Source organism: Anopheles coustani, chromosome X (assembly GCF_943734705.1).
Source record: "Anopheles coustani chromosome X, idAnoCousDA_361_x.2, whole genome shotgun sequence".
NCBI lineage: Eukaryota > Metazoa > Arthropoda > Insecta > Diptera > Culicidae > Anopheles > Anopheles coustani.
In genome coordinates this window covers 585812-598057 of record NC_071290.1, presented here as the reverse complement: position 1 = coordinate 598057, position 12246 = coordinate 585812, and the positions used below count along the sequence as shown (strand labels likewise).

General features: G+C 52.3%; 2 protein-coding genes across 2 annotated transcripts in view; both read left to right on the top strand.

Moving 5' to 3' along the window:
- LOC131269427 (RYamide receptor) overlaps positions 1-12246 on the top strand; it is a 49519-nt gene that overhangs the window by 33452 nt on the left and 3821 nt on the right. The window lies entirely within an intron of this gene.
- Positions 8771-10482, top strand: LOC131269434 (keratin, type I cytoskeletal 10). The gene is made up of 2 exons (XM_058271789.1): positions 8771-9029; positions 9878-10482. Exons 1-2 carry the CDS (start codon positions 8771-8773, stop codon positions 10480-10482), a joined length of 864 nt encoding a protein of 287 aa, XP_058127772.1.

Below are 12246 nucleotides of genomic sequence, written 5' to 3'. Positions count from 1 at the left end.
TGGTGGTGTATGCACAACGCGAATGTTGGTGGACGGTGATGAAAGTAGTGAGTGCGCAAAAACGTATGTTGCGACTGCGGATGAGCCAATTAAGGGTTGAAACCCGCCGACCCGGCGGATACGCACGCGAAAAGGGCAGAGGTTGGACCCGTCGTTGTCGTTACGCAAAGCCCCGTTTCCGAACTGAAAACACGTTTGGAAAGCCTCCCCGCGTGTCCACCAACTCCACCCCCCCCCCCCCCCCCCCCACCTATACGCGCGCTGATTGTGGTGGTCGTAGACTGTTGTTTTTTGTTGGTGATTTTTTTCTGAAAATTGAGCTGGTGCCAATCGGTTTAATTTAACAACAGGGGCCCTGCCCCAGATCTACCGCACACCCCTCTGATTATAAAGCCTTGCCAGAGGCTTCTTCGGAGTGCAGTCCGTTCATTCGTAACCCAAACGACGACCCCTCGGAAATCATTAAAAAAAAGACAAAAAATTAAAACCCCACAACAAGCAAAGCATACAACATTAAGACAGCAGTCGGGAGGAAAAAATAAATAAACCGTGTAACCGACCTGGTTGATTGGCGGAGATGGGCCGATGTGAGCGAAGCGGCGCGGCGAACCCGACTTACATCTCTTCCCGAGGGCCCGAACGAAAGCGCACAGATTAATTTACTTCTTTTGCAAAAAAAAACAACTCATAAAAAAAACAGACGCATAAGAAACCGGCGAGCGTCTTCTTCTCCCTGCCATCGAAGAGCAGGGAACAGAGACGGCAAGCGAAGAGTGAAGACGCTGCGAGAGACTTCAACACGCGCGCGCGCGCCCGCGCGGCATCGCTTAACCAAAAGCACCGGACTCTGTTGCGTTTTGTTTATCTCATCTACAATTTCTACCTCTTGTTTCTTTTACAGTCGATTGGGTAAAAACCGGGGCTTTTCTCCTCTCTTTGTGGCGCTTTTCCGCAAGGTTTTAAATGTGTTTCTTTTTACGGCACAAATGCACTGCCTGGCAACTGTTTTCTCATTTCCTCCCTATACCGCAGCACAGTTGTTTTCAGTATGTTTGTCTGGTTTTGTTTGTTTGTTATAGGTTTACTTGGCCATGTAAACGCATCGATAATGTTACTATATGGGGGAAGCTTTACGAGTGACGTTTCGATGCTTTGTGTTCTGCCGTGTGTATCGATTACCTATATTTAAATCAGAAAACAGTCTCAATCGTGTTTGCGGAAAATTAATGCACCACGAGCTGTGAGTCATGGTTCGAATCATCCAAAGGATTCCGTTGCACAGTGTTCTGCACATCCACCTACCCGCGTGGTGGAAAACATTCTCCCCAAGGGTCGCCGAAGAAAAGCGGGAAAGGGACAGAGAAAGCAGGAGCGGTGTTGGCAACATTGACGATGCACACACAGCACACGAGTGGATAATCGGATGAAATTACCTTCCAACAAAGGACACGACGTTGAATGATTGTTGTGGTTAAGCGTTTCAGGCGCATTGCATGCCGCTTGCCTGTCACTTTGAAGGAGAGATCTCTTGTCGGATGACAGGTGGTAAGTGCAGAAAAGCACCTTGAGCCCTTCCAAAGCGTCAGACGGTGGTAACCTGCGGAGTTGATGTTTCGATAGTTGAGGTTAATTTATTGTCGTTCAATTACCGACGGACCCATTGTGCCTTCAGCAAGAGATGACACGTACTGTCGTACAGGTTAAATACGCCCCAAAACAACTGTTCCGAATAGGGCGATGCGAATGAGTGAGAGCTTGCGTCTCTTGACGTAGGAGACTATCAGCAAATAGCACAACGTCTGGAAGAACTTCTCCAGCGGCAATTCATATTCTTTTAAATTGGTAACTCTTGATCAACATCCCAGCGTCTGTTTGTATCAACTATACAAGTCGGTCAAGGGGATTGACGGATCGTCAATCGGTGTTGTCAGCCCAACCCGGGATGTCGTGACAACAAAGCAAATCGGTTTAGCCCCCCCGTCGACGACACGACGGGAGTGGTGGGTTTGCGAGTGCGACGCGGAAAATGCCTGACATCATCGCATGCTAATGGAAATTCCCGCCCATTTCAGAAGCCCAAATCGATTGCACTACGCCGAAACGGAAAGACGTCGCAATGGAGCGGGGCCTCGGCCTCCGGTTGCCGCCTCTGGAGATTGCACCAGAGGAGCGGATAGTTTATGGTTCGGCGCGGTTCATCAAACGACGTTCTTGCGCCACTGTGTCGCATTGTTCCGTCGTTCGAGACATTCCTGCGGTTTCTGGCCCGGGCCTGGGCGCTTTCGACATATTTACGCCGCCTGGGTCGAGGAGATTGCGGTCGAGAGCTGCAAGGATAAAGCAATCGCTACCAATCCTTTTGAACATCGGTTTCAGCGCCTTCGTTTGGCGGCAAACGCCTCAACAAATGTAACGCGCCTTACAGGATTTTAAAGTGAGGTTAGGCCAAGCCAGGTCACAAGAAGATGATGGTCGAAGTTGTAAGTAACTCCATTTGCAGACATCTCCACTCTTATTGGATGGGTATACTTGCGTGTCTGCCGAACAGTTACTAATATGGCACATGGTCCGGTGACTGTATGTAGGGTGCTGCATTATTGTCCAGCTTTCCAGGCACGTAACGCGGCGCAGCGGACGGCATTCCAAGCGACCGTTACCGGTTCGCTTCCGGTTCGCCTGTTGGCACACACGCGATAAACGCCACGGTACGGACTTTCGTTTTCGTAACGCGCGTTTATCCGTTCTTCTTCCTCCGGTTGCCCCCCCCTTGAGACTTCCCCGCCGCGCGCCCTGTTGGCTTTGGAAGGACTCCCCGGGGCCGGGACGAAAGACGAAAGTGTCGAACACCCCTGCCAGCCACAAGTGGGCAGGCGGCGTACGCACCCTCCTGCCCATCCCCCCCTACCTACCTACTTGTTCCCTCCAGTATCGCCCATATTTTGCCCGCTTAAGATTACGGAACTGGTTGTTCCGTTTTTGTTCACTTCAGTGCTGACGACCATCGCCCTATCGTCCGATGCGAATTAACACTTCCTCGCGCAGAATCGCTGTCCCCCCGGGTTGCCTCTTCCTCTCTCCCTGTTTGTTTCATAATTTCTTCGAGCCCGGGCCACACAGAGGAAAAAAAGGGATAATCAAACCAAAAATAAACTCTCCCGGGCGTGGGTACACTTTTTTTGTTGTTGTGTTGTGCCCCCCTTTCGCGTGATGCACAAATTGGCGTGACGATGGCAAAATCCCCCTTTGCGCTCGCTTTCCCTTTCTCCCGACGCGAGCCGACGGGAGCTCCGAGAGGTTCCGGTTCGGGAGGGGGAGTAGTGTATCGATCGGTAAATCACTGCATTTGATGGTACTTGCAGAAGAGGATGTACCTCAACCGGACAGTGAGGCTTGAGGAGGCGGTGAGGGGTGGGGGGGCAACATTGATGCAACAAAGTCACACCGCTAACCTACTAAGTGTTTGCGCGCATCGATTTCTTGCCCCGAAGTGGCCGACTGCAAAGTGAAAGTCGTCGCAATTTCGCCTCCGCCGTGCACCGGACAAAAGGCAAACGCGCTTCCCAAGACGAGCGAGCTAGGGGAAGAAATTGGTCCAACTTCCCACCCCAAAGCTCCCGAGCGGCATGTTCCGGACCCGGGCATGACTTCATCAAGCGCTCGGAGTGTAGCGGGTTTTTTTTTTTGCGGCCACCCGAAAGTGAGAGTTCCCGAAGACAAACTCGAAACCCCGGACCACGCTTCGCATTCGCAGCGGTTCTTTCCCGATTTTCAAGCCAGACCGAGTGCCACGTTTCGGGCTGCAGTTCCGTACACCATCTTCCTCTGGGAAATCTTCCCCGCGACTCCCACACATTCCCAAACAGCTGCATCGCTCCGCAATAATCGAAAGAGCATATACAGGTTTTCATTTGTTTGTTTATTTGTTTGTTTGTGGCGGGCAACGCCACGCCACGGGGTTTCGGGCTTTCGCGCCGGCACCACGCCGTGTGCCATGTAATGTGTTTCGCGCGCTTCCTCCATATTCACACACACACGCGCTAACAGAGGAAAACAACGAGCGTGCAAATGCAGATCAACACCTCGTGCTCGCAAGACGCCGCTCCGCTGCTGCGGATGATAAATATCGGAGCACGCGCGCATTACGACCCCTGCGTCCATGCCACCCCCACCCTCCCCTCCCTTCACCCAGGTACAGACTCTTTCGGTCTATTTTTGTTTAGCTTCGATTCGCGTTACATGACGGTGGTGGCTTTTGTGTGGCTTTTGTTATTTTATCGCACAAAAGATGTGAAATTTCGTTTCGATCGATCCATGACCCGAGATAAACGGACGGAATAAGGCATGGGGCAAGCCCCCGAGCGGGAGAGCTAGGGCCGGCGTTCTTCTACACACCCCATGGCACCTGCCCTTATTACATAACTAGCATTCCCGGAGGCCCGGGGTTGCCGTACCCCGAAGATCGGCCCAAGATCGCCCCCCCCCCGGATCGGGAAGAACGGAACGGGTCTAATATTGTACGTTTCAGTAATTAAGCTTTCTACCAGGAGAATCATCAACGTTCTTATCTATCACAACTCTGGTAAGGAATCCCAAAGAATCGAAACAGGAGGAGCTAATTGTTGTTACCGGCCGCAAACTGCGGGTTCAATATTGGTTGGGAGTTTGATAGATATCCCCTTGCATCCCATTTGAAATACTAGCAATTAGCAATTACTAGGCGTAATTTTTCCTCAGCAACAAGCTTGCTCTACCGCCTCCCCTACTCTCCCAGGTTCACCAGTGAGCGGGGAAATCAATCAACATTTGTACTATGTATGTCTCAATATCGATTTAGTTCTTTAGAAAATGTCAAGACCAACTAACTGAAAAACTTCGTTACAGAATTACATTTCGGTGATGACGGAGTTGAGCCTTGGTCGCTTTTGATCAGCAGGTGTCTTAATTCAATAACATTTGGCCCTCATCAGCCGGGCGCCCGGATCGGCTCAGAACGAGTGTGCGAGCCGTAAGCGCTGAGTGATGCCTTAAATAAACGTCGATTGGGCAACAGATCCAAACGATCGTTTGATGATGAGCGCCGCATAAATCGGGCGGCGGCTCCCTCTCTCTCCCCGGGAGTGCACGAAGGATGGGTTACACCGAGCCCGTCGCCCGGCACGGCGCTGCTAAATCCCGTTCCTCCCCGGTGCGGCCATCTCCGAGGCGCCGTTAGCCATTAAGCCGTGAGCGTTACGCAATGTGGCACCGGCATTATTGTATGCTGCGTGATGCCGGGGTGATCACCGCTGCTCAGATATCCGGACGTGCAGCAAGCGGTCATTTGTGGCTCCGGCGCCCTATTATTCACCGCCATCAGAAGGGTTCCACAAGGCGCCTCACAATACGGCCTCACAATGGTGGGCCGAATAAAACGGGACCAACTTCCCACACACACACACACACACTCAGTTCGGCATGGATTTAGCAAACAAAAGTAAGAGCCATCGCAAAGGTGGGGCGGGGGGAGAGGTACGGGAAGATTGGATGGTGTCAACGCATGCGTACGCGTTGGTCCATTTGCGGACAAATGCGTCCGATTACGTGATCCGGTGCCTTGGCTCCATGCTTCATTTCATGCCCCGTTTTCTCGCCCATCTCTATTGTGTTCAGCTCAGGAAAAACGATTTCCCTGCACGTCTATGACCACCATCCACGTCGTTGCATGGTGCGAGAGGGCGTTGACGGGATTTGGATGCTGATCTACAAAGTCCGGGAGGGAGATCTTGGGTCTTGGGAATTCGGGAATCTCGCAAACTAGATCGAAGCACCGTGAAGCGGTGGCAAGGATTACATTGCTGGAGACATAGTTTGGACATATATACCTCATCCCAAGTATTGATGCAGCAACGGATCAAACTAACCAAACATAAAGGTCACTTTGGATGCGAACCCTCCGTGACGAACACGTCGTCCCCCGAGAAATGGCTGGCGTTCCTGACATCGCATCACCTACACCAGCACCCGCATCAGCACCTAGAATATACAAAATATCAGAAAAATTAGGTGGTTGCTTTCAAAGATGCTGCTAGTAAGTAAGAATATTAGCTACGAGCAGAGGGACGAGCACGTCCCCCGAGAAATATCCGATCACCAGTAGGTAGGCTATAAATGTTATAAAGAAGAAGCTGCCCTAGAACCGTAAATCGGCGACAGAGATTACATTGATGGAGACTCGTCTCCAGTTGATAGCACGACACGAGCAAAACATTTCATAAACAAGGAATGACATATCAGAAAAATTAGTGATCGCTTTCAAAGATTTTGGAGTAATCAAACAGTGTTCAGTTCAACTAAACAGCTACGCACATAGTTTAGCTAACAACCGGGCCCACGAGGTACGGCCGTATCTAAACCTCAGCAATATCGCGAGATCGTACCCTGTGTTGGTTTGGTGAATGGAAGAAGAGGTGCATGATAACAGGTATGCACTTTTGCCGCACTAGTTGACTCTTATTTATGCCGGAAGCCAATAACAATCGAAAAAGTATACACCAACATCCGCAACTAGTTTGAACAGGCAGCATCCTCCTCCCTCCCCAGCCCTTTGCCTTCTTTTTTGCATGAAGTTAGAGGGGAGCGTGGCATCCGTACACGCGAACATTCGCCACCAACGGGGTGGGTTTATGTGTTTTATATTTTTCCCATTTTTATATGTTCATCCCCTTTCGCTTCGCGAGAGGTCGTCTTCTTCATCGTTCTGGACCGCTTCCCTTCATTCAAGTTTCTCACCCCGTTGGGTGGGGCACGAGGATGGGGAGGGCGTTGTGCATGGAGGGTGGAAAGAAATCTAGAAGGAGAGAGAGAGAGAGAGAGAGTGGGATGGACAAGCTTGAACTTTGCCACACGGTTCACCGCGCGATCACGATATCGCTCCCTTCGCTTAACCCTTTCTCCTTTGCGTTTTTCTTTTCCTTCGACCAGCACCATCCCATCCCTTCGTTTCCCTTTCCCCGTTCCCTTCTGCTCCTCTTTTCCTCTTTCCCAAACCGGTCACATAATGGTGGAGCTATCGCACGATGGGAAGCAGCGGCGTTTCGCGGATTAAAACCCATCTTCAAAACCGGCAGCAGAGCCCGGCTGCTTCTTGTACTTCGCGCTAGATTCCACCTCTCCCCCTCCCCCATCCGGCCCGCCAGTAGTCCCCGATTGCAGCAGAAAAATGTCATTCACCACCCAACGACTTCCCCCTCCCAAAAACTGAAAACAAAAATCATTAAAACATTTAATGTTGCAAATAAGCGTTGTGTGTTGATTTTTGATGATTCAACCAACAAGATTTTGCATAGTAGAAAATAAATTTACATTGTAATGGGGACATATTTCGAAATTCACACGAAGAATGTTTTTCGACAACCAAGTCTTGGTGCTGAACGGAAAGGCCACCTTTGGAGGCGAACCCTCCTTTTGTCGGCGGAGCTAGGAGAAAGGCGAGAAATTGGTGCTGCCCTGTTCGTCTCCGGTGGAAAACATCACCACTGTAAAACACGGTTTCCCCCCGGTGGACAGATTGGATGCTTTTTGCCCGAACGCTGCACGAACATTGGCCATTCGTTACGTCTACCAACAAAAGAAGCAAACAAGCGCCAAACCAAAAACTACCAGCAATTCTTTTTTCGGACGCCAAAGTTCAGGCTCGCGAAACAACCCCAAACCCCACCCCATTCCGTGAAGAGAGTGCCGAGAAAAGGTAAAGATGCTGCACTTCATGGGGGGGGGGGGGGGGGGGGAACCGTTTGATGAGATTTCGTCCCTCCGCCCTCCCCTCGGTGCGTCTTCTCTTTCTCCCCCCCCCTACCCCGGACCCGACCGACTTGCACGGGAACAGAAGTTCACTTTTCCTTTCATTTGGTACCCGCCCGCTTTTGGGCCTCCCCCTCCCCCCTTTCCCTGCTGCTACTCCTCTTTTACGACCGTTTGCCACGAAAACCGAATCATTTCCCTCTCTTCGGCGACGGCTCCGGGCGCGCTCTTAAGATCTTCGAGTCGTACGCCGTTTTGCCGGGGGTAGAGGTGGGTAGGGTAGGGGTCGTTTTGCCGCGGATTGTTGCTGTATGCGCGGGTATCTCTCGCTCGGACAATTTCTTCACGCAGCACTTTCAGGTGCAAACTGGAAGACTGGTGGAAGAAAAAAAACACACACACACGGCACCGGTGCCGAGGCAAAGGAAGGGGAGAAGACACCGGCCAAAACAGAAGAAAGAAAAAAAAACATTTCGAACGCACGAGAAGCGCGCGAGAGGAGTTGATTCACGAAATCAACGAAACTGCGCACGGCGCGAGGCACGAGAAATAAACGTGGCCGGAGCTTCTGTCCGCGTGTTTCGTTTCGTTTCGTTTTGTTGTTGTTGTCTGGGTTGGTGATGCTTTTTTTTTCTTTCTTTTCCCCTCCAGCCCGGGCTCCGGTGGTGGTGGGCCTTTTGTGCCGCGACCTGGGAGTTTGGGTCTCCGTTTGCGCTCTTCCCGCCGTGGGGTAAAAAGGGTATAAATTGCATCGGCCCGGGCAAACGAATCATCAGTGAAGCATTTGCATCGATCAAACCAAGATCGGCCCAAAGACAGCGAGTGAAGTGTCGTTCTCGTTCGCGGCCATTACACACGCCCATACACACACACACACACCCACGCACACAGTTACGTGTTACAGCCCGAGTGTCGGAAGGAAAGGACACTAGGACGCGAATAGTTCAACAAGTCAAAAAGCCGCAAAGCAGGGAAACACACACACACAAACATGAAGACGTTCGTGCTGGTGAGCTGTTGTTTGGTCCTGGCTTCCGCTCGGCCGGAAGCGGGCTACTCATACAATCGTCCATCAACTGGCGGCGGCTCGCACGGTGGCGGCGGCGGCGGCGGCGGCGGCTACGCGTCCGGCGGATCCTTCACGTCCGGCGGTAGTTCCGGTTTCGGCGGCGTCGGCGGCGGATTCGGCGGCGGCGGCTTCTCGTCCGGTGCCGGTGCCAGCTTCGGCGGAAGTGCCGGTGGATTCGGAGGTGTGTGTGTGCGCTATAAAGAAAAGGCTCGCTAGAAGGGAACAAGTCGGTTTTGCATTTTCCCACCATGTGTGGAGGTTTTCTACCCCAACCCACGGTTTCTCGGCTTTCCCTCACCCCTTTTCCGGGTGAAAGTGTCCAATAATTTAAAAAACATACATCAACACAACCACATCCACACACACACACAAACAGTTTCAATTAAACGAACAGCCTAAAACCAACCTTCAACATAGCTCTTTCGGGGAGAATAGTGTTCGTGCTTGCTTTGCTGGTATTGTGACGTGTGCGTTGTGGTAACCACTCTAGTGCTGCTCCTCGTGTGACTTTTCGGCGTGTTCCAGACCAAAAAAACACGTTTCCGGCAGAACGTTTACGAGGACAGAACCGAAAAGTGTGGTTTATACTCTTAGTCTCTTCAACCAGCAGCAGCATCATCCTTCAACAATCAAAGCATTCGGAGCACAAAACATACAAGTACACACACCCAATACACAATCCTGGATTGTAACAGGCGCAACGAACATCTTAAAACGTTCGCCAAGAATGAAAGACTTCTCCGTTATTGAATGTCGGCATCAAGCGACGAACCCGATGAAGTTTTCGAAATCAAATTTTTAAAAGTTCCCTTTTAATGGGACTGGCTTTCTCCTCTGGATTTGAAAAGCTTGTAAGCCGTGGTTTTTTGTTGGATAGGAAAAGTGGGTTGAGCCGAGATCGGGAAAATCCCATCGAAGGGCTAGAGGGATTTTCGTTTATAGCTTAAGCTAGTGGAATAAATGGGCAACTGTTTTAAACGGAACTCTCGCTTCGTTTGCGCCTCACGGCATTCCACCCCCCCTCCGCAGGATCGTCGTTCAGCTCGGGTGGAAGTAGCAGCTTCGGCGGCGGCGGCGGCGGCTTCGGCGGTGGCAGCTTCGGCGGCGGCTCGCAGCAGGCCATCATCCAGAAGCACATCTACGTGCACGTGCCCCCACCAGAGCCGGAGGAGGTGCGCGTCCAGCGCCCGATCCAGCTTGCCGCGCCCCAGAAGCACTACAAGATCATCTTCATCAAGGCGCCGTCCGCGCCCGCCTACCAGGCGCCGCAGATCCCGCTCCAGCCGCAGAACGAGGAGAAGACGCTCGTGTACGTGCTGGTGAAGAAGCCGGACGAGCAGCAGGACATCGTCATCCCGACGCCGGCCCCGACCCAGCCCAGCAAGCCGGAGGTCTACTTCATCAAGTACAAGACGCAGAAGGAGTCGTCCGGCGGCGCGTCCTCGGGCGGATACGCGAGCGGCGGCGGATTCGTGGGCGACCTCAGCGGCGGCGCTGGCGGCGTGCTCGGCGGCGGTGACCTCGGCGGACACGGTGGCTCCCTGGGCGGCGGCGATCTCGGCGGCCACGGCGGCTCCGGTGCGTCCGCACCGGCCGCGCAATACGGCCCGCCCGGCAAGTCCGGCCCCTACTAGGTTCGCACGGCCTCGACGTAGGAGCCACGTAGCTAGTCGTACACACCACCCCACATTCCCCCTCGTTCCCACATCGATCATCTAAGACCAGACCCTCCTCAATCGCACCCAACGCCCCCCCCTGCTGCTACTGCTGCTGCTGCTGCCCGCCCCTCCTACGGGGTTCTCCGCGACCGAACGGGTTCGAAAAGGACGCGCCGGGGAGAAGAGACCCGTGGTGTTCGGAGCGTGTGTGTGTGTGTTTTCGCGCGGTGCAGCCTTTCTTGTTGTACATAGTTCTCTATATTAGATTCATCTTCATCGCCCCTTCGCCAAGCGCCAAACTGCTTCCATGCACCGCGCAGCACCACCACCACCACCACAAACCCCCGGCCGGTACCTCTCGGAACGCGGCAGATTAGAGTGAGGACGGACAGCACACACGCACGCCACCCAGGCGCGGGGCTGGTAGGAGAGGTTACACAATGGGAGGAGGGTCGCCAAGCAAACCAACCAAGGACACGAACAAAGGCGCATCATCTGGCATCATGAAAACGCCCGGAAGCTCCGGAGGATTCGGGAAAAAAACAGCACAAACAAACAAACAAACAAACAAACAATCGAATCTCCGGAAGCCCCGGAAGTTTGTTTTGTTTCTGTGCCGACACCCACACTCTCACACACACCCACAAAAAACACATAATCTCGCTCGTAAGTTAATATTGTTAACTATTCGTAATTTTGTATTCTTCGTATTTTTTTTTTCAAAATGCAAATTAAAAAAAAAAGCAACGGTGACAAATTTTGAAAAAAAAAAACAAAAACCAACTATTCTACTCACGTGTGTTTGCGCCTTCCCTGGCCCTCCGCCTCGGAACCACGAGGTGGGGATTAAAATGCATCCGAAGGGTCGAGAACTTCTCTCCGGCAGGTCTCGCTGGAGCGTTGGTTTTATGTTTTGGGGGAAAAAAACCAAACATAAAACAAATCACCAACCGTACGCCTGGAGCAACGTCCCGGTATATCCGGTTTGCGCCTTTCACGGCGCTCACAGTGAAGTGAGCGTTCACTTTCATTCTCGGCGACGACGAATGTCAAAAGTGAGGTTCCCATAACATTTCCCAACCGGTACGAGGAAGTAGCGAGTAGGCCATGTACAAAGCTAAAAAAAACAAACAAGATAACTTGATTCAAAAAGCGGGAGCAAAGCTACTAGTGGAGGGAAATCGTGGACAAGAATTCCCAACCCGCACATCGCGGCGCCTCCAACAACCAATGGCTTCTCGTCGTCTTCCGATGACTACGTAATGGTAATAGCCATCAGGCGGGGCGAGCTGAAACGGGGGGAAGTTTAATCGATTCCGGTTCATCCTCTTCTCTCGAACCATGGCACAAAATTCGCTTCCGGCCAGCTAGACTCCCCGCTACGCTAAACAAACGACTCGTCGAAAGTGCCGTTGGAAAAGCGACGAACCCATCTTCCCACGGACAATCGTCTTCACAGTACACACACACACACACACACACACACACAAACCCGCTGTGGGTTTATATGCAATCACACAGGCGAAACGGGCTACACAGCAAATCGCACGGTTTTCGCTTCCGTGAGTTGCGCGATCATTTTCCACCACCACCGTCTTCTTGGCTTGGCTTTTCCTTCCCACCCGGCGTTGTTGGCGTGGGTGACGTGGAAAGTGTGACCTTTTCGCCTTTCGCTTTTCATTTCCTCGGGCGGTCGGGGGGGTTGTAACATTGTTACGCGGTGGAAATTGCCATTACAAA

Coding starts and splice junctions, on each gene's coding strand:
- LOC131269434 (XM_058271789.1), top strand. CDS start 8,771: ATGAAGACGTTCGTGCTGGTGAGCTGTTGTTTGGTCCTGGCTTCCGCT. Junction 9,030..9,877: donor AAGTGCCGGTGGATTCGGAG/GTGTGTGTGTGC, acceptor CCCCCTCCGCAG/GATCGTCGTTCAGCTCGGGT.